General features: G+C 33.7%; 3 protein-coding genes across 12 annotated transcripts; 1 reads left to right on the forward strand and 2 right to left on the reverse strand.

Annotated features, from left to right (window-relative positions):
* Positions 1-1,690: 1,690 nt before the first annotated feature.
* LOC100180097 (organic cation transporter protein-like) lies at positions 1,691-9,412 on the reverse strand. Of its 3 annotated transcripts, XM_026838021.1 has the most exons (15): positions 9,372-9,412; positions 9,135-9,313; positions 7,605-7,763; positions 7,456-7,546; positions 7,235-7,381; positions 6,736-6,839; positions 6,255-6,409; positions 5,583-5,772; positions 5,004-5,127; positions 4,402-4,552; positions 3,786-3,959; positions 3,323-3,431; positions 2,949-3,048; positions 2,257-2,399; positions 1,691-2,100 (listed from the first exon to the last, which is right to left on the reverse strand). In XM_026838021.1, the coding sequence occupies exons 2-15, from the start codon at positions 9,149-9,151 to the stop codon at positions 2,040-2,042; spliced, it is 1,725 nt and encodes a 574-aa protein (XP_026693822.1). In that variant the 5' UTR covers positions 9,152-9,313; positions 9,372-9,412; the 3' UTR covers positions 1,691-2,039. The 3 variants fall into 3 exon arrangements, with proteins under 3 accessions (XP_026693822.1, XP_026693823.1, XP_002122393.1); XM_026838022.1 differs by lacking the exons at positions 9,135-9,313; positions 9,372-9,412 and adding an exon at positions 8,523-8,655; XM_002122357.4 differs by lacking the exons at positions 9,135-9,313; positions 9,372-9,412 and having other exon boundaries at positions 7,605-7,912.
* Positions 9,413-9,740: 328 nt separating this feature from the next.
* On the reverse strand, positions 9,741-27,372 carry LOC100180942 (echinoderm microtubule-associated protein-like 2). 8 transcript variants are annotated; one of them, XM_026838015.1, is made up of 21 exons: positions 27,177-27,366; positions 25,836-25,874; positions 25,575-25,736; positions 25,095-25,239; positions 23,914-23,982; positions 23,262-23,423; positions 22,281-22,430; positions 21,764-21,833; positions 21,450-21,476; positions 20,133-20,237; positions 19,838-19,933; positions 19,576-19,710; positions 19,208-19,333; positions 18,750-18,869; positions 18,236-18,361; positions 17,683-17,805; positions 17,373-17,541; positions 16,749-16,934; positions 16,313-16,408; positions 15,602-15,732; positions 9,741-10,287 (listed from the first exon to the last, which is right to left on the reverse strand). In XM_026838015.1, exons 1-21 carry the CDS (start codon positions 27,214-27,216, stop codon positions 10,162-10,164), a joined length of 2,403 nt encoding a protein of 800 aa, XP_026693816.1. In that variant the 5' UTR covers positions 27,217-27,366; the 3' UTR covers positions 9,741-10,161. The 8 variants fall into 8 exon arrangements, with proteins under 8 accessions (XP_026693816.1, XP_018670763.1, XP_026693818.1 ...); XM_026838016.1 differs by lacking the exon at positions 9,741-10,287 and adding an exon at positions 10,742-10,908; XM_018815218.2 differs by lacking the exon at positions 25,836-25,874 and having other exon boundaries at positions 27,177-27,372.
* LOC104266486 lies at positions 10,974-15,653 on the forward strand. Its single transcript, XM_009862826.3, has 9 exons — positions 10,974-11,750; positions 11,827-11,893; positions 12,197-12,251; positions 12,720-13,229; positions 13,521-13,631; positions 13,944-14,063; positions 14,345-14,427; positions 14,744-14,882; positions 15,259-15,653. The coding sequence occupies exons 1-9, from the start codon at positions 11,678-11,680 to the stop codon at positions 15,625-15,627; spliced, it is 1,527 nt and encodes a 508-aa protein (XP_009861128.1). The 5' UTR covers positions 10,974-11,677; the 3' UTR covers positions 15,628-15,653.
* Positions 27,373-27,611: the final 239 nt, after the last annotated feature.

Genomic DNA, 27,611 nt, shown 5'->3' on the forward strand with positions numbered 1-27,611 from the left:
TAAGTAATAAAATGTTTCTCAAACATAATTAGAACATAATTATAGCTGTTAATGGCTAAGCGAATCAGGAAACCATAAATTAAACACAACCAAATGCACCAACTGCTCAAGTTAGTTTGCAATTAAATTATAAATCACTATGTGCGTAAATACAAACCTATATAAAACGCAAACAAAAATAGAAAAGCAACAATTCCCATGCCATATAAACTGCACTTTACACCTGCATGTCACAAACATTTGCATTAGCACCGCTTAACGCAATCACTGCATTATTGGAACTGCCATATTTAACATCAAAGCTCCTGTATGCAATAACCGCCATGCTTTGACACCATACTTATAATGATTAATATTCATCACAGCAAATATTGAGTGTCCTGTTTGTTTGACCAAATAACAAATCACTAGGCTTAATGAAATAATCTCTGATAAGAATCAAACAAATTAAGCATATTAGTGTATGAAAATTATAAATAGTTGTAGAATCTAAACATATAATACAATGACTTCAATATAAAATGAAATTCATTTAATACAAACTTCTGATTTCTAAATATATATGTTTAAACTTATTTGCTTATTATCCATAAATAACACAATTTTACCAAACCTAATTTTAACTCTCTTTTATACAACAAGATTTTTACAAAAATCTCATTTTAGTCAATGTCATCTGAACACAATCGGTTAGAATATCTTTCTAAATCATGTTCTTAAAAAATATGCATAAGCTGCTTTACTAAATTGTGTCTTATAGCAAACTTTTTCTGTAGTAATTACAGTTGAACAAATTGTTTTAAAAATGGAATACAGAACATTTCAAACTTTTGAAGAGCAAATTTTAACCAAATTAAACACACGATTAAATATACACATGTTTAAAATAAGAAACTTAAACATTAATTAAAAGTAAGTGTAACCGGGTATGAAACAAATATTTACAATTGGCATGTTACTAAATACAACAGACCATATTTACAACACACAAAAACGCAATGCTTCCGCATTGTTAAGAACTCATGTTCAAGTAAATACACACTGAAACAAAATGCATTCCCTCAAAAACGTTTAAAAATATAAATTACAAATTCTTGATTATATGACCTTGGGTAAAATGTCCAATACACATATCTATAACACACATTCACTAATGGATTAACCAAAGCTGGTCTATATTAGCAACGTAGTAAAGAACAGACCAAAGTGGTTACAGTCAGCAATTTTTTAATTTTTAGCGTCCCAAATTTACGCTGAAAGTTAAGTGCCTAACGCAATAAGATAATTTATGAGTAAAACTAAAATGTCAGGTTAACATTTTTACAGTATTTTTAAAACAAGGCAATATACTAGAACTATAAATAGCGAAATAGTCAAACAAATAAAAAGTAAAACATTTCTTACCAGTTCCTGTAACGACCTGACAACCAACCCACGCTTAGAAGGCAAGTGGCGGGTAACATAATGACGTCATTTACAATTTTATTTTTTGTTGTTTCTATGTTCGCAATTTTATTATGAAAGATAATAAGCAGTTTGGGATTCTTTTGATTTGTTTATCTCACGGCGATTAACTATCCTCATTAAACGAAAATATTCTCTTTAGCTTTTTTAAGTTTTGCCAATTTTAATCATTTTACCCTTTTCTCGTTTGCAATCATTGTTTTTGGCTATAAACGATTTTCCCAAGTGTCAAAGAGACTTTGATTTTAATAACGAATGACTGTGTTACATATAAATGTACATTACATGTTAATGCTATCACAATAATTATCAAGCATAAGGTTATGCGATAACTTGTACCAAAAGTAATTATCGTAACAGATTCGATGTCCGGGACCTTTACGATCATCATTCCATTTAACATTGGATAGTATTGGTAAATTTTCATGAACAAAAGTTAAATAGGTATGTAAAGTGCAAGTGACCATTTACACAGAAATTTTCAAAAAGTAAATCGACGTTTTTTGGTTATTTTGAAGTGATTGGTCAAGTGTCTTGGACGAGGCTTTTCTACACCTTTTTTTCTTTGTAAACCTTCATAGCTTTGTTATCCTGGTTCCTTTGATCCCGTTCGCATACTTTACGGTGTCCCTTGAACTAAAGAAATGCAAAATTAAAAGTGTATATTGTAGCATCGCGTATTATTGGGTATAATATCAGCGGATACTTGCATACAATATTAGTCTATAGGAAAACACTTGAAATATCGAAGACCGTATAGAGGGGTCATTTTAAATTAAATTAATAACTCACCGCGTTATATAGTTCAACAAGGTCATATTTTGTCGATAAAATATCTCAGCTTCGTCCAGTGACGTCAAACAAACAGCTTTCTCGGTTTCGGGGAAGAAGAGTGACGTCATGAACGCGAAAACAGAAAGAATTCCAAAAATTGTCTAAGCCAAAAAAGTGTGCGTAGTCAACAAAATATAATATAGTAGGGTGGTGGAAGATGGGACACCTTTAGCACATATTATCCAGATATTCTGATCGTGTTTTAAACAATTAACAACGGTCTATGAGAGTCATGAGGACATAGTTTCATATTTCTTTGAATGTTCTTTGTTTACTACTAAATGGGACGAAAAAATAGAGTTAAAAAGTGTCCCATCTTCCTCCATCCTACTGTATTATTACTTTTTAGAACAACTGGCATTAATTTTCGTATCTATACAGTTCGACGGTAGGCCATGGGACGACCTATATATGTACGGCGTCGAAACGTCGGTAAGCAAAAAAAGCCAAAAGAGCTGTTTTACAAAACAAGTGTAAAATATGCCTGGCAGCAATAGTAGGTATGTATATATATATATATATATATATAATATAGTAGGGTGAGCAATGATGAGACACTTTTTCAGTTTACTCTCTCGTGCTAAACGTGCCCCATCTTACCCCACCGTACTATATACAAAATAAATATTGTGGTGTAATATTAATCGGACCTGTATCAGCCAAGGAATACTGTTTTGTAACTCGAGTGTAAACGGAGTGACAACACCACCGACTCGTGCAGCCATTGAGCCCATTCCCACACCAGTTGCTCTGAAATTATAGAGGCAACGGTTTCAAATCCGGTTATACATGTAACTATTATATACATCAGACGTATATAAGCTGAACGAGGGGACATGGGGTACAGTGTGCTCATAATATCGCTATTTTCTCAATTCTCAATCGTGATTTTAACAATTATAACAAAGCTATTTTAGAGTCGTGGACATACGGTTATATTTTAATTCTGTAAATATTCTTTGTATTCTACCAAATATGACAATAAAAGAAACGGAAAAGATAAAACACCTTACAAAAAACATACCTAACTACAGTAGGGTAGATATCACTGGTAAGACTGTAGATAATAGTGAACACTGATGTTGCTCCCATTTTGCCCATAACTGCAAGCACTACGCTTGTTGTCTCTAAAGCTGTAGAACAGAATGTGTAAAGTATATTCATCAAGGGCGTATATACTTTTATCATGCAACGCGACACTCAATGTTTTAGTAGATTTTAGAGAAAAATTAAAACAAAATATGTATTAAGCAATGTTTTCGTATTACTTTGGACTGTATCGAAAATAAAAAAATGTTTAACCAAACGCCCTAGTAATAAAATTCGTAAAAATAAATGAATGTGACTTATTTATTCTCGCATGGCGGGGAAATGACATTCGTTATAATACGATTGTTCTGTTTCACAAACCTCGTGCCCGCTTACGGGTTGCTACTTAATTAATTTGTATAAGCGTTTTTTTTCAGAAGTATATTTATATAGTTTACCTTGATTTCCATTTGCAAACTCGACACATACTGTCGATGCAAAACATGATATTGAACAAAATAGAAACGAAGCACATAGCAAGTTTCGTTTGCCCGTCCATGGAGCAAATAATATAAGTGCTGTACCCACAATCTCGATTGCTCCATTTATTCCAGCGTTCGTATAAGGGTCGCCTGCAATGTACAATACATTGTGACATATAAAGAATGAATGAATAAATGAAACCTATTTATTATTGCGCAAGACAACGACTGAACAGTAATAACTCGGGTGTTATGTTTCATACACCTTGTGTTACCACGTATGTAACTTACGTTGTTGATTATAATTCATAATGGACCATTGGGTTAGTAGAGGAATTCTCGTCAAGTGCATGTCTCCCAAGGTCACATGCGACGACAATGGTAGCAGCATCGAGCCTTAAATTTGCAACCTCTGGAATAGGGGAAGGCGCGGTAACCCCTCTGCCGCGGTACCAGATATAAGATTGGAAAAAGCAATTATTTTATTACGGTGTAGTAAGTGCTTTAGCAACGAGACTTCAGCATGTCTCTAACTATGTTGTTATATATAAACCCATTACAATGAATGATAGAATTGAGCGACTGTACCTACCTGACAGACTTCCAACGTTAAGTGCCAACCCATAAAACACAAGATTGGCAGTGAACCAACCAAACACAACCGCTAATGATATAATTCTCATGAGTGGACGTTTGAATAATTCGATGACGGAATACTTCTCACTTTCCATCGCATTTCTTTGCTAGATCACAAGAAAAACGATATTTATATTTTATACAAGACATAAAAGGCAAAAAAGGGTCCGCGTAGCACAGTTGCTACAATAGCGCTAGTATATGGACCAGGGAATACGGGTTCGTGGATTGATGATGACGCCAATGTGGGCGTATATATCCCTGGGCAAGAAACCTAACAAAAACTGAAACGCAATAGTTCCTGCTGATAGGTTGGGTAAAAGTCAGTTAGACAAAAAAACTTTCTCTCCCAAAATTTACAATAAGTTACCGATGGGGTATAACTCGGTCATCTATACTGATGTATGAAACAGTATATACCCGTGTTATGAAACAGTATATTCCTGAAGTTGCGCCGCCACGAGAATTAATAAGCTACACTCATTTATCTATACATATATAAGTGTTACCAATAAAAATAAAATAAAAAGAATGAGCGAAAATAGTTTTAACTTTCACCTTTTCCTTTTCATCTTGGACCACCATCTCCCAGTCTTCATCCCTGACATGAAGAGAATTACTTTGAGCATATTTTTCCATAATTTGTCTCGCTGCATCACTTCGACCAACAGATAACAACCATCTGTAAAAATATTATTATAAATATTGCAGATATTTTGTTTTTGTTTTGCTTTAAAAAATAGTTATATATATAGTGGGGTTGGGGAGGATATAGGACATTTTTTCATTTTGTTTTCTCGACCAATTTGGTGGTAAACTAAGAACATTCAAAGAATTTTAAAACCGTATTCTCACGACTCCCATAAACTCTTGTTATTTGTTTAAAACACGGTCGGGATATTTAGATATTATGTGCTAAAGGTGTCCCATCTTCACCCACCGTACTATATATATATACCTATTTTTATTTATCCTGTCGACTTCGATAACAAAGAAGTAAGTTACATTCATACATATGCAGACGTATGAATGTGGCACGACATGAAAAAAAAAGCAACTAGTTAGGCAAAACGCCAACCCCAACCAAAGCTTTTACATGCTGTGAGCAGTAGCCTACACAATGAAATTTACATATACCTTGGCGATTCCGGCAAAATAAACCAAATCAGAATAAATGGAACACTTATGAGGCCAGTAATGAACATGAGGTTACTCCAAGTTCGAAGAGCGTAAGCGAAACCTGGCAGAGTTGCGTGGGCGATGTTGGCTGACTGAAACACGAACATACCAACAACAGTGCGATGATGTTTCGGACAGATTTCACTAGCTTGTGTGAAGGAATAAATATACGAGGAGTTAAACTTTTTAAGGATAAAATGAATTATATAATGTATAATGGATTAGAGTATTCATTTTAATTCTCTTTTTGTCGTATAAAGGAGGGGGGGAGATGAGACATCTTTTCATTCTATTTTTTCGTACCATTGGGTATTAAACAAAAAACATTCAAAGAAATATAGAACCGTATAACGTCACGATTTCCATAGACCGTTGTGAATTGTTTAAAACACGATCGGGGTATTTGGACATTATGTGATAAAGGTGTCCTATCTTACTTCACAGTAATATATATTGTTAGGTAGAAAACGAAGAATATTTAAAAAATTCTATAACCGTATTCTCAGAACTCTGTAAACGAGTGATGATAGATGTTAAGAGACGATTGTATGTTAGCGGTATCCACCTTACCCAATAGTATTATATATTCATAAATGTGGAAACTCTATAGTCATATATGGAAATACTTACTGTAAACAAACACCGAGATAAAACAAGCGATCGCCGACCCAGCTGATAATACACGAAGACACAAATATAGTTCGAAGTAGGGCGAGAAACATAAACTGATCCCAAATATAAGGTGACAAACACAAAACACCAACATCGCAAGTTTACGACCAAGCCTATGTAAATAGCTTACCGTTACAAGAGAGCATAGCTTTAATGAATGAACACGGAAGTTAGAACGTAAAAAACAGACAGGCTTGCAAAAAAAGTTGTTCATGTAAAAAAATAAGTTTTACTTACGGTTAAAAACATTTGCTTTTACCTGTCTCCGTATACACGAAACAGTGCCAGAGCCATGCATAGTACACTTATTAACAACTAAGATCTATTTTACGTGGTTGAGGACCATAGGATTTAGTTCAATTTTTAGACCCATTACTCAATTACGCTTATGCGTGCAAAAGTAAAGTCCCTTAACAACCATGATGACATAATAACTCACCAATCTCCCACAGGCCCATATGCAGCCGAACCAATAAAAAATCCAACAAAGAACAAACTATTTGCGATGGTGTCCAATATACTCCGGTCGCATACCAGATTCCACTAAAACAAAACAAAAAAACAAAAAAACTTCTTGTACACCAACATTTATATATATTTTGTCACACTCATATCTCATATATGTCACACTCATATCTCATATATGTCACATATCTCATATATGTCACTCATATCTCATATATGTCACACTCATATCTCATATCTCATATATCACACTCATATACACCCTGCTGCTAGCATTTTTTTTTTTCATTCTTTTTACCGTCCAAATTGTTAGAAAACAAAGAATATCGACAATTTACATAACCGTATTCTCGCGATTCTAAAAGAGCATCGTTAGTTGTAAAAACACGGTTAGGAAATATGGGATACTGTATGCCATCGGTATCAATCTAAACCCTAAGTAGCATATAAGATACCGGTTTAAATTGTTTCACCTGCGTCACTGTTGTCATAGTGTAAACATCGGTATCGTAATGATAACCTTTATCGCATGGTATGACGTCATTGGTTGGCTGAATGCAAGTAAGATTGACATAACAATTCGTTAGATTCAAGTCGTACCTATGACACGTGTCGTATTTCTGGCAAAAAAATTATATCGTGGTTAAAATGTGTTACAGCATTGTATATTTGAATGGTAGAACTACTAAAATACCTGCTTTTCGTAATCATAAGGAATCGTATAATTTCGAATTTCCGCCTCAGATAAGCCGTAAGTTGGGTCTTCAAGGGGGGGTACAGCACACCTGTAACAAAATATTCATGTGTTGTGTTGCAAATCATACCATAGTATAGCGTGTGTACCTGAATACAGGCACAGCGCTCAGATATATACCACTCTGGTGAATATATGCCGTTGCATAGGAAAGATAGGCAGCTCCAATGCAAACTAATATCTGGTATCTTGTAAAACCACCAAGCTGTTCCTGTAGGTCGTCAAGATCTTTCGTTTTCTTATCCATTCTAATTACAAGTTCGCAACGTGTTGGCATTAACTTATACACGATGCATTACAAGCTTTAACAAATGTTTTGTTAAGAGGAAGCCACAATGTTAGCTTAAGAGGTTAAACATTAACGTTTCTGACCACGGAATGCGTTTTCTATGTTGAGATTTGCTGCAACAGTTAACAACGATGCAAAATCACTGAGTCACGAAATAAATACGGCAATTAAAAACAGATTCATCGAATTTACAAGCTACAGGGAAATATGTTAAAAGCGACTACAATAACAACTTTCAAAATGCATGCATCACACGTAGATATTATGCAATATTATGTCCTTTTTCTCATAATGATCCCACTTTTTTTACGAAAAATCAACTAAAAAAATAATGAAAGCGAAGGCAAGACATTTGTACATACAAAGTTCACCGAAACTTTTTGTCTCTTTTTCAGCCTCCATGGAATTTTTAAATGACCCCACGATGAACTCTAACAACTCGCACAGGTGTTAAGTAAACATCACACAATCTGGTATATATAGTAGGGTGGGGAAAGATGGGACACCTTTAGCACATAATGTCCAAATATCCTGATCATGTTTTAAACAATTAGCAACGGTCTATGGAAGTCGTGAGGATACGGTTTTAGAATTGTTTGTAGGATCTTTGTTTACTACCGAATAGGACGAGAAAATAGAATCAAAAGGTGTCCCATCTCCCCCCGACCTACTATATCTCCTATACGACCTATGGTCGGCTTATATACGTATACAATACCTGAAATCAATCAAAACAACGAAGGGAATTAACAGCAAAATGTCAGTCACGATGGAACAAAACGAATGTGTTGAAAGTCACAAATACTCCTTAACACCGATGTCTATATACGAAAACCTAACTCACATACTTTTAGGTTATAGATTTCTGCGCGAACTTTTTAAAACTGAATTGACTTTTAGCAACAGCTGTCTTTGTAAAACTGGTAATGAGCCATCACATATGCTAAGTTGCTAGACATAGAGACATAGACCTCATACTAAAGCATCACGAACGTCAAACAAAAACTAGAATCACAGTTCCGCTTCAATGTATCGACAACAAGAGTCGAAATCGGCGAAAAATGTTAATTGCTATAGAGCGGCGGTGTGGCGATTAATTATAACGGTGGGAGTAAGTTTAAAGTGCAGAGTCCTATTTTGGTTGCCTGCACTGGGCATGACTCAACTCTTGGGGAAGAAAAATGAATAAACTAGATTTTCAGCATGCGAAGTGGTGGGGTAATGAATCCTACAAGCGATGCTTATACGAGTATGATAAGAGTGATTTTATTGAACAAGGAATTGATAATGTTAGTAGTTTTAGATATTAAACATTAGTGTAGTATATTACCTCATATATCCTTGCATGCTGACGGGACAACGCTTTTCGTTAAAACATGGGTGTTATGTTTCAAATACCTCGTGCTCGTTTACGCGTTACAGCTTTGTGACTTGCGAGTTTGTTGAAGTTTATGGCTTGGCCAAGGACACTTACGTCATCATCGTCTGTAGGGTGTCACGCCTTTTATCCTAAACATTATTTCTTTTTATTTTATCAATAAGCGTGTTTTAACAACTATTGTTTTACCGTAACTGCCTGTTTTTTCGCTTTTGTCAACTCTCTTGTTCTTCGTTACATCGGGACCGAAGAGACGAAATAAATTTCATTCATTCATGTAGCATTGAGCCTTGAATCCATAAACTTATGGCCTAGAGTACAGTCCTATGCACTAACCACTTTGCCGGTTCCTCGAAAATCTTGTACACAACCCCAAAATGGTAAAATAAAAGTTGTCTATTGAACATTGATGGTAAAAGCTGTATAAAAGAAAGCGTGGCTGTTCAAAAATCGAACACTTATTTTAAAGAACAGATTTTATTGCAGAATTCTGTCTTGGTGAAGTCTTAGGGGTCTTAGGCTATTTGTAATGTACATACCAACAACATTCAGACAATATACAACAGAGGGTAATATTTCTGTATTACATAAATTTGTTACCACTCGGTTTAAAGTGAAGGTAATTGAAAAGGAACGTAATGGAATATATGGGGAGTCTCAAACACAAACACAAACACAATAATAAAATACCATAGACTTTGTATTATAATCCAAGAATTTGACATTAATTTCACTACATCACGTGCCACCTATTTTTACGTCACAGTGCATAACTTATACGTGTTCTAGAGTCTATTCTACCAATTAAATTTATAGAGTGCAAATATTTTGTCAGGGGTTTTACACGAGTGAGCAGCTATAGTCGTATTTAAATATGTACAGTTATAGATGATATTACTGCATTAAGTATAATACGCAGTAATCAGCACATAACTTAGACAACATTGTAGATATTAGCGTATTATATTATTAAAGTTGGCTACACCACTTTCCACTGCATAGTGCTACAATCTTGTCCACCCGTAGATATCAAACGATCGTCGCCCGCCATGAATTGAACCGATGTCACGTGACTGCTGTGTCCGCTGTAATTATGGCTGGAACTCTGGAAGAAAAACATGTCATTAATAGTTTGAACAATTGTACTTAAACATTGAATTAAACTTAAAGACGGCCGGACCACGCTCATACAAGTTGGTTTTAAATGAAAGTTTATACCTAATAAATACTATCTGTGGGATTTTTTTGTGAAAAAAAATACTTAGTTTGGCCAAAAAAAAACGTTTTAAAAAGTGCCAAAAAATTCGCCTATTGTTGCGTCACTCGCGGGCACTATGACGTAAATTACGTCACGATCTGTTCTAATCGATCAGCTGATTTAGGCTTTGCTAGCAGAAAATAAAATATTGCGTGCAGCAAAACAGAGTGTACCGTCGACATAGCGTTTTCTGTTACTTTTAAATTAAGAAATATGCGTAGGTATTGCCGTGGCTTGATTTTAGTTTAAAATTAATGTTTTTTTAAGTTGTTTGTAAGTGTATTACACCATTTAAATTTGTCAGTTAACAATAATGTAAAAAAGTGTGACGTATAGTTGTGTAGAAGTATTTTATCTGATGAAGTGACATAAGTGAAGATCCTAGTCCACTAGCAATAGATATTGAGCCGTTCCAGCTTGAACCTGTACTTCCAGCAAGTGTTGGGGAAGTAGACATGCCAAGTTTACCTACCATTGGAAAACAAGTTAAGTCGAGCAAATCAAAAATACAATTTGGTGGGTTGACTAAGAATATAATTTATTAAAAAATGTCACATTTAATAAGACTGTTGACTAAAGTGTCTACTGTCTTTTTTACTGAGTTTGCTGAAACAGTCAGTTACAACACTTATACAGCAAGGCTCCGTATTGTCACAGAGCAAAGTCTCTCGGCATTATCCTAATAATGCGGCTTCCTCATTAATGCGTTTGTGTGTTGGCATTGTTATATGTGGGAGGGGAAACGTTCGTGTTGCGTCAGCTAGCAACTTTATACACGACACACAATCTTTATGCATATAGTAAAATTTAAACGAATTTTTTCCCTAAAAACGAAATATTGTATTGTGACGTAAATTAAATCGAATTTACATACAAGTCGACTCGTAAGCTACCACCCATGTTACAACGACTGTCGTTGCCCGTCACGCGAGGATAACCAGGTTAGATTCATTCATTAACTGGTGTTGTATATTCTAGCAGCGGTCGAACCAACGCCCACGAAAACATCTTTTATAAACATGCGGTTAGTGCCGTGTGCACACGACCTCGCACAGAACGGTTGAGCAGACACGCAGTGTATGAACCACCGCGTGCCTATCACTTTACAATGTAAGTGAAGCACCGCAGTGTGTTAGCGTGTGGTTTGTGTGTCTGAGCACGCGCCCTCATACTGTGTAGGTCTGTAGGATGTATAGCGCAGTATGCTAGACCATGTACGTTTTGTAGCCGAGTAACAATGTCGTTGTTTGATATACTAGCGTTCAAATTGTGTCAGTGTGGATTGTATGAAACTGTACGGATACTGAAAGGTAAGGTGTGCTTTGTTACGTGTAATGTGTTTTGTTACACCAATATGAAGTTTTTGTTACGTCATTATCATTTTAGAAGAAGAAATCGAAAGTGACGTATTGGATATGATCACGGAAAACATGTTGTTTAAAATCGGGGTCAAGTGAGTTGTTCATAAACTTACGTATTGAGTGAATGAATTTAATCTATTTATACTCGCGTGGCGAGGCAACGGCAAAAAAACGGGTGTTCTGTTTCATACACCTCGTGCCCGCTTACGAGTTACCACGTGTGTAATGTTTCGCTGTACAGCAGATATTTATGCCAAAAATATCGGTCTATTTACTGTATGTAAGCTTCAACATTACGATTAACATGGTTGTCTTGTGACGCACCTGTTGGTTACAAAACAGCGGTGGTGCCCGTAATTAGAAGTTGCTGTGTATTAACATATTACATACTACAGACCACTTGGAGTTCGTCTCCGTGTGTTGAAGTTAATATCCCAGCTACCACGCGAGGTAAGATATGTGGCTATTTTAACATTAATACTTCAATATATGTAGTAGACTGGGGAAAGATGGGACACCTTTTCATTCTACTTTTTTGTTCTCATAATAGTAAACAAAGAACATTAAAAGAATTACAAAACCGTATCCCCACGACTCCCGTATACCGTTCTTAATTGTTTAATACACGATTAGGATATTTGAAAATAATGTGCTAAAGATGTCCCATCTTCTCCCACAGTACTATATGTTGCACATACTCAATATTTTCTTTATTGCTTCAACCCGGTGCTTCCTTTTGGGTTGTCTGTCAGCCATACATTAAAATAATGATTCACTAAATTTATGACACAAAAAGTTACAAATGTGGTAACTTATCAGCGGGTATGAGATGTGAGTAACAGAACACCCCTGCTATGACGAATGTCATTGCCTCACCACCTGAGAATAAATAAGATTCATATTCATTTATTTTAATAGATTAAGTTGGAGGTTCAAGAAAATGTTCCGACGGAAGTTATTGATGTCCCAACATCAAGCATGAGATTTGAGGAAGAGTCCTCCGGACACACAGATCAACTGAGGCAGGATATGATCTTCGAAACATCAACAGAACAAGGGAAGCAAATCAGCGAAGTGCCGGAAACGCATGTTGGAGCAATGAATAGATATATAAGTCATGATGAAGCAAGCATGAGTTCTTCTTCATGTGAAAATGATGAGTCACTGATGATCAATATAAACTCACACAGTCTCGTGAATGAATTACCGTCACCGATTCCGTACCCAAACTTTTCTATGTTTGTTTTACGAGCGGAAAAAGAAGGTTCAGTTTTATCTGTGCGCTCGCACATAATAAGGGAATGTGCGGTTTTCTATCTTGCTTTGGTTCCTAACCTATCCAAACATTACAGCCCAATCTGTAGAAGAATAATCCAGAGATTTCCACAGTTGATGGATAAAGTTTTCGTGCCAGGCAAACACAGATTTGTAGGTGAAATATTATCAAACTGTATGGTTCGTGGCTCAGTGGTTAAACATAGTAACTAAAAAACACCGGATTCGATGCTTGCTGTTGCTACTGAAACTGTTGAAGCTGTATGTGTCGTTACATACACATAACAGACATTGCTCCACCTAGTCAGGGTATTGGACCAGAGTCTTCAAATTCTTGCCAAAACTTTAGGTCTCCTATGGCATATCATGCTGTGGGACCTCATCCACATAGAATAGAATCTTTAAATGTCACAATTTGTGATTTTAAAACTGCTTTATTTGCAGATGAAGTTAAAAAAGGATTTAGCGCAAAGTGTTCGTAACCAACGGCGACCAGGTAGAAAGAATGCACCTCGTGGACGTGGTATGCATGGGAAAAACTTTCAGACTACAAAGGTTTGGTTGAAATAAGTCATATTACTTATATACAACGAGAAAATATGACTCCTATAGAATATCATATAACAGTTATTGTCAAAGTTTGCATTTGTTTTCTAAAATTGTTCTTGTAGCATTTATTCTGTACTGATGTCCTACACAGGCGTTTTACCCAAAAAAATATCGAAAGAGCTATTTTTAGCAAACATAGAACATTACTGGGACTGTTTCACCCAATTTTACTCCACCATTGACAAAAAATATCTTTTAGTTATCTATGAATTTGCAGCAAGTTTTATAGAGACCCGAGTAAAACCTGGATATTTTCAGGTTGTAACAAGAGCTTTGTTGGATAAAGAGGTTGAGTCGTTTAAAATGTGGATGAAAGTTTCCAAACCTTCTGTGGGAGATGTGTTGAAGAAATACAAGATGTTGGGTTCATCAGATTGGGTAAGTAATATAGCATACATAGGCGTGATTTTTTCTTTTTAAATTTTATTTTCAAATTATCCCGTCTATGATGACATATATAGGTGCCAAAGTTTCAAAATGCAGGGAATGCAGAAACAGTTATACATGTTTTTTTATGAAATATATTTTATTGGTTGTGATGTTAACTGATTAATGTGGCCTAGGAAATTTCAGAGTTTGACCACCATACTGCCCCTTGTTCGGCACCTATGATGATATGTTCTGTTGGTTTTCTTGTAACCATTTACTTGCATTCACAGATGGTGTACCAAGCAGGGTTGTTGCTTCAGATTCCAAACTTCATGGAATATATGGAAGATAGTTTATGGAATCTTTTCAAAAGGTAAAAGCGTGGCATAGGGTCTCAAAAACTTTGAAGAGTATAGTAGTGACTGGAAAATGAGACATCCTTTCTTATTTTTGTTGACAAATATCCAAGTGTGAGTGCTTAAAGGGGGTGTTGGTAACTAAACACAAGTACCTAGTGCAAGTTTGCTAACAAAGGAAGGTATGTAGTGCTCCACTGTAATTAAAACTGCTTTGGTTCTCAAAATGACAATCAAACTGTAAAATCTTTTTAACCCCACATAGTAAAAGGTGCTGCAGCAAAAGTTCTTCTCACAAATTCACCTAATAAACCTGAACCTATACATACACAGTTTCCACAAATTAATGATGAACACAGTTGAAGATGAGACATATGATGATGATGAACAGACTGAACTTGACCGAGTGGCAATCCTTCAATTTATTGAACAACAAGTTGGGACAAAGTCAAGTATTCTGATCGAGGAAGGGGTCAGTAAACTAATGCTGAAACTTGTGTGTGAACAATAAAGGTTCAATTCATTTTTACAATTTTTGTAGATTTCATAACATTCAATTTTATTTTTTGTCATTATTAAAACTTTATATTTTTTATGTTTTTAGGGTGTTAAAATCATCTTTATTATTGTATATTTACAGCTTAAATTTTGTCATATATTGTTTTGTGACTGAAATGTTAAAAATTTTAACTAAAATTCATATTTTTTTTATTGCCGGTATACATTAATTTTTTAACTAAAATTAATATTTTTTTAATTGTCGTATATACTATATACATACAATTATATTTATTTTCTTGTTGGTAAAACCTGTTGTTAAATCTTATAAATATTTTTTTGTTTTTCAGACTGTTGTATCATCAAGCCCACAATATGTGATCACCAAGTCATGTGATGGTGGTATTAGCACAGCAAGGTTAATGTGTGATGGACAACCAATAGTAGTGGTTCAAGATCCATCTGTGTTCCTACTACTTACAATGTGGATATCTGTACACTGCGTGTTTAATATACCATATAGTGGATGCATGGTAAACCTAGCTCAACTGATAGAGAGCATAATACTAATGGGGAAAAATCAAACCTTCATATACGGCAATGAAGGTTTTGAGACACACCACATAAAATCGGAGAAAATGAAAGAGTTTTTATCGAAACTAAACCTCACAAACATGAATGTTACGGACTTACCCTTGGTTGTACCGCAGGATATTTGAATAAATGGACTTTCCCGAAGTCGTCACCTGAAGCGAGTAGTTTGCCTTCAGTAGAACGAGCTACGCTGTTAATGTCCGTTCCATCAGCCCCTTCAGGCCAAACACCTGCAGTTACAAATTTCATGAGAAAACTAAAAATCAATGTGTTTTTCGATACAATTAAAAAATGTTTTTTTTTTTTCAGAAAACTAAAAACCAATGATTTTTTTATAGAATTTTGTTTTTCTCTTCTGTTTAAATATGTTTTTAGCCTTATCCAATATATGAGTTTTTCTTAAGTTTTTAAAATGTGTTCTACATGTAAATGTAATAAAGTTGCAATAGTACAAGTATTTGTTACAGTGTAAAGAAGCTAGTAGCAATACAGCTACATCTAATTACAATTGATTATAAATAATCAGATGACCATCCAGGTATTAATATTACGTGAAATATGCACAGTTATACAAATTATTCTGATTCTCTGAATATCAATGTTTATATTAAACAGTACAGCGCATATATAAAAGAATAAAAGTCTTTTGTAAACTCTCTTCACTTTAAACAATTTGTTTTTAAGGTCCAAAGTTCACTGTACAACTTATTTGAGTGTGTCGAGTAATAACTAACATGCATGAATGAACATACACGCTTAGACACATACACACACACACACATATATATGTATATAGTATATACAACCCACCCAACACAGTGAATCCTAACGTACAACTTTGTGTCGCCCACTCAATATCTCGCATAGAAGGAGCTGAAGTCATTTGTCGACAACTTTGAACATCCCCTGCGTTATTTCAGTTCATTATTTATATTCAATTTATCAACTAAAATATAACATTTAATTAAAATGAATTTCAGGCACAAACGTTGGCATGCCAGCTTCTAGCCAAGAGGTTATGGGTTCAAGGTTCATTGCTACCGTTGTGGGCATATATGTGCTTACGCAAGATAATTAGCGAACATTGTTCGAACCCAGTGGTCACTAAATCAGTTGTAGCACCCCGGGTGTTGGGGTAATGGACCAACTGTGGCCTAAATCTTAGGTCCCATGGCTTCTTGAGCAGGACTTTTCTAAGTAATAAAATACAACTAAATGAAAAATATCTTTATTCATAAAAACTTACAATACAAAAGCTCATAATCTCCAGAATTTGATTGGATATTTTGAGAATCAGCCGACCAATCAAAATGCGTGATATAACTGCTATGTCCGGATAACTTCCCATGTTTGTTATATTTCCTTCCGTCATCGCTTACATTGTAGATGTAGATCATGTTGTCATGGGAACCAATGGCTAAGAACTTGCCATCTGTGTAAGAGAATTATTTCATGAAAGGAAGTATTATTCAAATGGGGTTTTGTGTAAGTGTATGTCAGAGGTAGGAAACCAATAGCACGCAGATCAAAGAAAGTTTTTTCTAGCATGATTGTTACATATAAAACTACTCTGTAATTTATCATTAAGTAACAATTTAGTTGTAACAATCAACTATTATTCATAACAATTGTGCTAGGAAATGCCAAAGCTATTTCAGTCGATTGAACTGGTTTACCAAGCTATTTCTGTGAATCAAGTTGCTTTTTGATAGATTTACTTAAGCAGAATATTATATTGCTGGCCACAAAAATACAATTAAAATACGTGGCATTCATGGCATCTAAGCCAAAAAGTTTCTAACCTTTTTTTATTATTTTTATATTAATTTTTTTTATTAAAAAGAATAAACTTTTTACATGTGAAACTGACCAGGTGAGAATTTGATGACATCATGTTGTTCGTTGCCATCAGTATGTACGGTAATTAACTCCAAGTTAGATGAGTCGAGTATCAACCATCGTCCTGTTGTCATGCCAACCGCGATGATGTTGTTGTCACATGGGTAGAAGGAAGCTGATTGGATACCATCATCGAATGTCTGAATTGGAAGGAGGGGGGTATTTTAAAGTTTAATGTATAAATGTTAATTATTTATTCTGGCACGGTGAGGCAACAGCAGTACTATATGCCCTTACTATATGTTTTTGAAACCTGTTAAAACAAATTATCATATCCTTACTTTAAACCATAATGAAGTATGGTTAGTAGCATCCCACATAACAAGTTGTTTGTCGTAAGCTCCTGTGAGGAATTGAGCTTTTGAAGGATGGACAGCAAGACACCAAAGTTCTTCAACATGGCCCTGATATTAAGAGCACATATGATTAGTTAAACATAATTTATTTAATTCAAGGAAATGCAAATATACAAGGTAAAAAATTTGGTTTTAACATTTTAATGTTAATAAAGAGAGACCCTGTTTGGGGGGACACAAATAAAATAACATATCATTATTTATATCTTCGAAAACCAAGATTAAACTAATTAAAACAGTCAAGAAAATGATATTAGCAGCAAACGCACAGGCTATAAGTAAACTATTTGGGGAAGATGATCAGATTTTTGGAATATTTTGTAAACAAGAAATTTCTTTTTTTAGGCCAATACACACATAAGAAATGCAATTTCTTCTTTTAGCGCAAGTCCAAACAAGCGGTTATAAAAAAATTGGATTTAAAAAAGATTTATAACCACTGGTGTAAAGACTTAGGAAAATATATAACGCCACTTACATGAACAATAGTTTGGAAGTCAGCCTCGAAGTCTCCAAGGAGAATCGAATTTTTCTTCGTCCCAACCAACAACTGACCTTTGTCGTTACTCGCTATTGTACGAACACTACCCGATTCTTCAGGTAACTGGAATATTGTTGGTTGGTTTATTTTTTGTTGAGTATTAATAATTAAATGGCAATGGTTACAGCCCTTTTGATGCTAGCTGTAGTTGTGGCTATTAAAAAACTTAGCAGCGATTTTTACAAGCCAGTGGTACATTATAAGTTGTCTAAATTATCAGCCGTACATTGTTATCTTGGTACCAAACTAATTAGCAAATAATAATGAATACAACATTGAAACATTGGTATGCATGAAAAAATTGTTATAAGATATATTTTAGAATTTAATTTGCCTGACAGCAACAGCCAATACAATAATATTCGGAGATTTAATATATGAATATCATATAAAAATTTACTAAATATATATATTATTACCAGCTTTGGATAATATGCAATATTATATAAACCTGTGTTTGTTTTACAGTTTGGAGATTTTCGCTCCACTTTTTGATGCCGCCATCTTTGCCCCCAGTAATAAATCCATCACGTATCGCGCATATACAGAACACGGGACCATCATGTGCACTCTGTGTTAACGGGTGCATTAGATATTATATATGAGTGGCTGGTTGGCCTGTTTCAAGATATGCAGACTAAATAAGTGACAGTATTAATTTTATTAAAATTGTTTAAAAAAAAATGTTTCAAGCTTTAAAAATTTAGGTATAAAATACAAAGATTAAATAAAAAGGAGAAAAATTTTGATTCAACATACCTTGGCGATTTACAAGTTTAATAACAAGAAGAAGCATTTAAAAATTTCGTGGCAAGTTAGGGCAAAATCACACACAATACCTAACTAGCCAAACTTGTTTTAAATCAAATAAGGTTTTATTTTTAATAGCATATTATACAAGATAGATACCTCCAATATCTGGGCAATCTTTCTTCCCTTGGTCCACACTTGTACATTACCACTTGAATCACCAGATATAACATCTCCATTTGCTGTGAATCCAAGACACAAGATGTATTTTGGCTTTTCATGTCTCTGTGTTTCAATGTTTGGGGTTAAATTAAACATACAAAAAATTGTTGCATCAAGAGGTTTTCCTGGGTCGGCATTTCCCCTCTTTTAAAAAACAAAGAAACAGTCTCGTAAATAAAGCCCTTTTATTTATTTTTTTTGGATTAAACCCTCCCCCCCCTTTTTGGGGGGCTGTGCCACTGGTTATTTTAAACATTGATCAACAGAATATTGCATATATTATACACTTAACCTAGTAGACCAACCTCAAAAAGTCCTTGCTTCTTAACAAGTTGTCCACCTTCCAAGCTCCAGAAGTTGATGTGGTTTTTCCCACAGCTGACGATACTTCCTTGGATCTGAGGGTTGAACTCACACAGCAATACTTGGTCTTTAGAAGACTAAAAGATAACATTTCAGATTAGAATGAATGAATGTAACTTATTTATTACACACAACACAAGGACAGAATATACAACACAACTTTCTTTTTGGGATATAAGTTTCATAATGAACTTTAAAAATCACCTTGGCTTCAGTAATTTTCACTTCTTTCTGCCAATTCCACACAGATAGTACGTGATCATTGGATTCATCAACCACGCCTAACATTGCTCCACCATCCTGTTAAATAAATATAAATAAATAGAAAAACATAAAATTTTGTTGAACTCCTTCTGTAATTAAAATGTAATTTTTTTGTTACGCCATTTTGTGTGTCATTTGAGCCCTTTTTTCGACCAACAAATACTTTTTAGGCCAGTTACTAGAAAGGTGGTATGTTGTTATAAATATTAAATGGAAAAACAATAAAGCAACTTACAGCCTTTGAGAAGCTGAGGCAAGCAACTGATCGATCAAATGAGTCAAGTACATGAAGAGTTGTGAGACTAACCGCATCCCAGATATGAACTTGTGGTAAACGGGGCTGGAATATAAGTTTATGTAGGTTAATAATAAGTCAAAGGAAAACCTTTATTTTAAAATGCTTATTGAACAGTTTTGTTAAAATACAGAATCGTGGTTTTGGCCTACATAAAAAAACATAAAAAGTTGAAGGTCTAGTAAATATACAAAAAGATTTTAAACTTAAATATTTAAATACAAGAAAAACAAGTTTAGCAATTATTATTTTTGAAACTGTGAAATGTTTAAAAATACTTTTATTCTACCACGCATATAATAGTAACTTGTTGGTATATGATACAGATCTACTATGGTATATGAAGCCACAATATGGATCAAGCAACTTCCATGCATTGCACAGCAAACATTGTTATAATCAATTATTCATGCTTAAGAAGATTGAATTTATAATACTTCTGCCAACTCTACTAGTTTATGTTAAAATATATACTTCAAATTTCAATAAAACAGGGAAGGGAGCAGTTTGTGGGCTTAATCTAAATTGATTTTTGAATAAAAACAGTTTATATATTATGGTTGGTATAGCCTATATACATTGTGGTATATATTGGACATTTTAACTTGAACATCACTGAAGACTGTTTAGTCAAACTGATATATATGAAAATGAATACAATCGTGTGTAAATCAGTGATCTATGAACCTGGATATCTTAGATTCTTTAGTTTTAAATTTGACAGATTAGTTGAATTCACTTAATGCTACTAAACAAACAACGGAATTACTGGGTTTATGCACCAATTCATAATACATATGTTGGGCCAGTTAAAAGGGGGACCTAAAGTTTGCCTACCAATACTTCAAAAACCATTATTAGCAAATCAGGTTATACGTAGATTTTATTAATTGTTATGTAACACAGTATAAAGTTTTTGTTCAATGGCAGCAAAGTTTTGTAAAGTAGTAATGCTATAGTAGAGTGGGTGAAGGACACTTTTTATTCTATTTTCTCGTACCATTTGGTGGTAAACAAAGAACATTCAAAGAATTATAAAACCGTATCCTCACGCTATTTTGATAAAACCGCATCCTCAGGCTACTTTGATATAATGTGCTATAGGTGTCCCCCACCCTACTATATTTTATATAAAACATAATTTTGATATATTATACAAGTTAAATCACATCATGGTCCGTGAAATGTTACAACATTTTTTTAGTAAAGAGAGCAAGAGCAAGTGAACACTGTTGAGATTATTTTCAATATATTTACCTTTCTACAAGTTTTGTGTTTGAATTCCTTTTAAAAATTAAAGACAAGAATTCAAAAATTAAAGTTCTTGATTGTATAATGCTTGTATTAGTTAAATTAACTGAAATGATAAATCAAAATATTGGAAAACTTTATTTATTCTAATGTTATAAAAAATCTGAATATAAACAAAAAATTAAACAAATTATTGCCTAACTAAAATTTATAAAATTTAAAATAAAAATGTTTTTAGTATTTATAAAAACTTTGGCAAACTGTTGAATTTATTTACAGATTGTATATACAAGCATAAAGTTAGCTCGCTTTATATTTACCCTTCCATCAAGCTCAAGTCCCGCCACTTGACCTGTTGCTATCTTCAGTTTATCCGGGTGAATGGCTATGCTGGGATATTAAAATATTTTCAGTGTTTGGAAATCGAATGTGAATGATAAACTTATGCATAGTATTATCTATGTGACAATGTTGACCAACTTTAACATAAACTTATATTCATCTCTTAAATGCCCTCTTTCACATAGTATTTTTGAAATTGAAATCCACTAATTACTTGCAAATAAATGACACAAAAAACACCCCTAATATAACCACTGTTGTTGCCCAACCGCAGAAGGATAAATAATAAAAAGAATAAATAAATGTAACTTATTTTTATCCTTGTGTGTCCACAAAAGGGCTGGAAAAGTAGGCTGCATTCATTAACTCTTTCAGAATTATGATTTCTAAAAGGAATAGGGTATAGTCTTTCTAATTATCCTGTATCTACCACAACGCATTATAAATGAAATTATGCTAACTAATCAAGTTTGTATCATAGCTTTATATAGTTACCATTTCACATCATCATTATGACCAAGATAATGACGTTGATATCCATCCTTGGGATCATACAGGACGACCACTGCAGCGACAAAATAAACAATTTCACCCGTTGGTAGCGAATAGAGGTTTGAGCGACAATCTCTTCCACGATATCCATACCTGGTAAAAAGATTTCATATTTATTTATTTTTTATATATATTTTTTGCTTAGTTATAGTTAGAATTTGTGATTACTGTCTTAATGAGCCTTGTCGTACGGCAGACGAAACATCGGAAATATACTACGTTTTATACCAGATGAGCTGGTGAAAGGTTATTAACAGTATGTTTGGTAGCAGAAGTAACAGGATAAAAACACTAGTTTTTTTTAATAAATACACATAATATATCAACATTAGTTGAATAATACACATGATATTTTTAATTATGTTTCATGATTTATAAAAATCATGAATGTCCCACCATGTGAATAATAAATGAATTAATTTCCGGTTATTTAAAATCATGAGCAAAGTCTGGTTTAACACAAAGCAAACAAATGAACAGTCGGTTAATACTATTATGCGGCAAACAGCCAAATAATATATCAATTTTAGCTTCCTAAATTTTAATAATTATTGCATGCATAAGACAGGCACACACATTAACCTAAAATCCTATTTAATAGATAAAGATTATTTAATTATAACAGTGGTTCTTAAACCTATGAAACAAATCAGTTTCTTAATTTACTAAATAAATGAAACTTTTTTTTTCCTAGCATGGAGGGGCTACGACAGTAGTTATGACACAGGTGTTCTGTTTCACAAACCTCATAGCTGCTTACAATTTCCACATATGTAATTTTGTGAGTGAAAAATACACTATTTCCAGTGAGGAAATGTAATACTTGGATGTATTAAGTCTAAGAACCACTGATTAGGCAAGATTGACTGTTACCAGCAGATGTAAATTGTACATATTGACAAAATAAAAAGTTGTTCAACTTACACCCATTCCAGTTTCAATTTATTATCAGGTAGTGCAGAAGATGAGTTGATGTTATATGATGTTTCTATGTCAGTTGGTTTATACAAAACAACTGGTCGTCCTTTTAAATGCATCCTCACTGAAGCATCTTCAGCATTGAATGTTGGTTGTTTGCCGTTTCCACTGAAAAAAAGAAACATTTTAGATTTAAAAATAAGTTGGCGGTATGTCTTAGTGGTTAGGACTAGGAGCTTTCATCAGAACCGAAAAATACCAGGTTCAATGCTCACATTGCTCAGTATAGTACTGAAAGGCATATGTGTCTTTGTACTAACTGAAACAATAATCCAACTCAGCGGCCGCTATTGGATTGTAGCACTCTTTGTGTCGGGGTAATGAGCCAACTAAGTCTCGAGTGCAAAAGGGTGTCATGATGCAGGACCTCACCCACATAAATAGATTAGGTGTAAACAACAAATAACTATGCTTTAAATGGAGTCCAAAATGAAAAATGCCATGTTTACTCACAATTTAGAATGTACCAAGCTTGTACCAAGCTTACTCCTATTTTGATGAAAGGCTACCAATCATATTAAATTGTATTTATCAATATCATCAAAACATATTATGATGAAAGTTTTACAAATTTATTTTACAAAACTGCTTTTCCAACCTTGATTTCTTTGAACGAAAACTTGATCTTTTATTATCTCGGTTTAACTGATCAGTAGAAGGAGCGCGCCTTAAATTAATTAAAAATAAATTAAATATTTCAACTTACCGATGTCTTGATGTCATCATTATGTTGGTAGGTACACTTAAACAGTTTAGTATTAAGGTATTTGTCTAATTTTTAACAATACACTGTTTAAAGTACAGTTATAAAATTTGTTGTAAACTGCGGGAAATTTGTTTACTTTAGAATACTTTTATATTGTAGTTATATATTTAGAATTATAGACTATAATTATGGGAAAAAATGCAAAAATCGTTTAACGCTTAATATTTAAACTGTATAAAAACATACAATAGTAAATTTATATGCAATAACCACATATAACTACAAAGGTTAGAACATTTACAATATATTGATATAAATGTTTACTTTTTGTTATACACCTGATACTTATAATTTAAACCTCATTTAAAAGAGATATTTTATTCAGTAAACCACTTGTAACTAGTCATGACAAACTGACACTCATCATAACAGTATTCTACCAATTTCATACAAGTGCTCTGTCTGGTTCATAAATAATTAACCAATGATAATAACCATGGTAGCATTGTGTTGGTTTTCTATTTAGAGCAAACAGTTATAGTAACCCTTTAATATTGCAAAGCCAATTAGACAGATTGTTAAAATAGGTAAGTGCATGAGAGTTTAGCAGACCAACATACACAAACACATGTTGTTGCGCACACACACACAATCATGTACTCAAACTCATGCCCCCTGTGGTACACACACACACACACACAGACATACAAATTACCAAGCATACATAGTGCTCATCTAATGAGAAGGTTAAGTAAGTTCAACCAATTTCAATATTGATCAAATGAGTGGACACTGGACAGTCAGATAATTAAATTATAATTGATTACTCCTACAAGGGCAGCCTTTATTACAAATATTGGCATCTGTTACAAGTGGTATACCGGCATACCACATAATATTTTGGGGTTGAGTTTTGCATTTATTTAGGAGTGGCGCCAGCAAAAAAACAAAAAAAACAGTACTGTTCTTAATAAATATGGATGTTCACAAAAGGTTTGGGAACAGTGGCCCAATGTTTTGACGTATAGATATAATTGCAAAAACACAGTTTACCTAGCAAATGCACAGTTTACCTTAAATCACCAGAGTTTCCATTCATCTTATGACCGTCATCTTTGGAGGATGGGATTCGTTTTCGAAGACCGGGTGATGGGGGTCTAGCACGGGGTCGAGGGGAATTTTCAATGTGGGGGCGAGATGGGAGAGGGTGAAATGTATCTGGGGAAGATAGGACAATTGAAATTAAGCAGGATTTTTACCCATTTCATAAACCAACTCAATTTATTGATACATTCAGTCATTACAGCCGGCCTACCCACAGTAATTAAATATATAAATGATATTTGTTTAAAATACTTAATTTGTTATTTATAAATAAATGAAAAAGCTAATGGGATTCACAACTGGCTTCAAGTTTGGTAGAAAAGGTAAGCTATATATAAAGCACAAAAACAAATAAAGCAACATGGCCTATTTAACATTTTTTTTTAGTTAAACACAAAGACTATACATATATAACATAAATATATACAATATAAATATCTTCCACTTACTCTTCAAGGGAGATGGTTTCTTCATCCCTCCATAATGAGATGATGTTTCAACATCTTTTAATCTTCTGATCACGTCCGATAACGAAGATTTTAGAAGAGTTATCTCATCTTCCTGCAGCTCCACTCTTTGCTCCAATGCTCGGATTCTATCTTCATTTCCTCCTATGACATCACAAGAAAAGGGTATGACATCACAATAAAAGATTATTAAATCCTAATAAAAGCCTATGACATCCCAAAAGGATGTGTTATTTGACTTACTTTGATCACCTTGTTGACATGCAGCATCTGATTCAGCATCTGAGTCCATTATTATGATACAATTATTTTTATAACAGTATGGAATGCAATAATAACGCACCAAACTAATGTCTTTATACTTAAATACAATTTATCACCAAGCTGTACCAGATGAAACAGGAAATATATGTTAGAAACCATAGGCATATACTACGCTCTAAAACTCACAAGTAAACTAAACCAAAATGAACTGTAAGAGGAAATATCTTTAAATTTAAACTTTTCCGTTGCTTAACTTTGAAATCATTGAATGTGGAAAACCAACAGCTGCTAATATTTAACTACACATCAATATACAATACAATGCCAACTGAGTGGAACTGAGATGTAATGGAAGGTCCACATGGAATTGTATGCCTGGGGGCTTTTCAATTAAAATGTAAACAGTGGAATACAATAGACTTTGTGAGTGGTTGACTATGCAAAAACTACTAGTCTGACACAAATAAATAATGAAACAATAATTTAAATATGTCATATTATTTGTAAAGCACAGACACATTTTGTAAAAAGATACAGATTGATATCAATTGGAAATGGATTTCTTAAAAAAACAAAAAAAAAATGATTTAAATATAAAATTATTCTGTTAACACTATTTTTGTTTAAATATCTTGATAACTGTAAACCCAGACGCCCAACATGTAAAGTAAACATTTAATTCAAATAAATCCATTTGATTTGTTTACTCTTAACACAAAATATGTTTGCACAGGACACAAGTGAATAGTGCCAGTGCATATTCAGTTCAATTCTTATTTGATCAAGAAAACCCTTGGGCACAAAACACGACCCTACAAAACGCTTTAATCAATTTGATAAATCCTAAATATTATTATGCTAGTACAAAACCAAATCTAAATAAAACTGAGTTGACTATACTACTGCTGTACTGCACCATACTCTTATTTTAAACATTATAGAATAGAGCCTATTAATCCTAAGCTACAGAGTACAGATCAACTGACCCAGTGGAACTATTCTATGACTTGCAATGCAGTTCGTTACTGCTGCATGACTACAGACAGGAAGCAATTCAACAATCATGAAATTACATGCGCTCAATCAAACACGTTTACAAAAACTGCATAAAATTGTTTCATTTAAAGATGAAAAAACATGTAAAAAAACATGTAACATGTAAAAAACATGTAAAAAATAAGCTAAAAAGCGAAATATATACATATATATAAATAAATATTTATTTATACATAAATTGTAACACCTGTATACATATATGTATAAATACATGTATACAGGTGTTACAATTTATTAAAAATAATCACTAAACTAATTAAGTACCTTCAAACATGTTAAACACATGATTTGATGGTCCATTCATCTCTGTTTTGTGAAGATATAAAGTTTCTCTGTGTGTCCGTACAACAAACTCAGGTGTCAACTTTCTTTTGTTGTGTGTTTAACAGGCATACACACGTATAACACTTGATACAATCTTGTAAAAAAAACAGAATACAGTTTGGTTTACCCTACATTCCTAAACAAAGCGCGATATAAATTGAAGCTACGTAACTAATAAGGCTACGGCGAACGGTCTGCTAAATACATTATCGCCAGGTTAATTATTCGCACGTTCTGTCTGATACCGCGTTTTAATATAACAACACCTCTAACCGTACAAAATGCGATTGATGTTTTGATTTTACCTTAAATGTAAAACAATAAAATCATACCAATAACAATTTACAAAACGGCGACGAAAACAAAGCGGATAGC

The sequence above is a fragment of the Ciona intestinalis genome, unplaced genomic scaffold (genome assembly GCF_000224145.3).
Source record: "Ciona intestinalis unplaced genomic scaffold, KH HT000049.2, whole genome shotgun sequence".
Classification (NCBI taxonomy): Eukaryota; Metazoa; Chordata; class Ascidiacea; order Phlebobranchia; family Cionidae; genus Ciona; species Ciona intestinalis.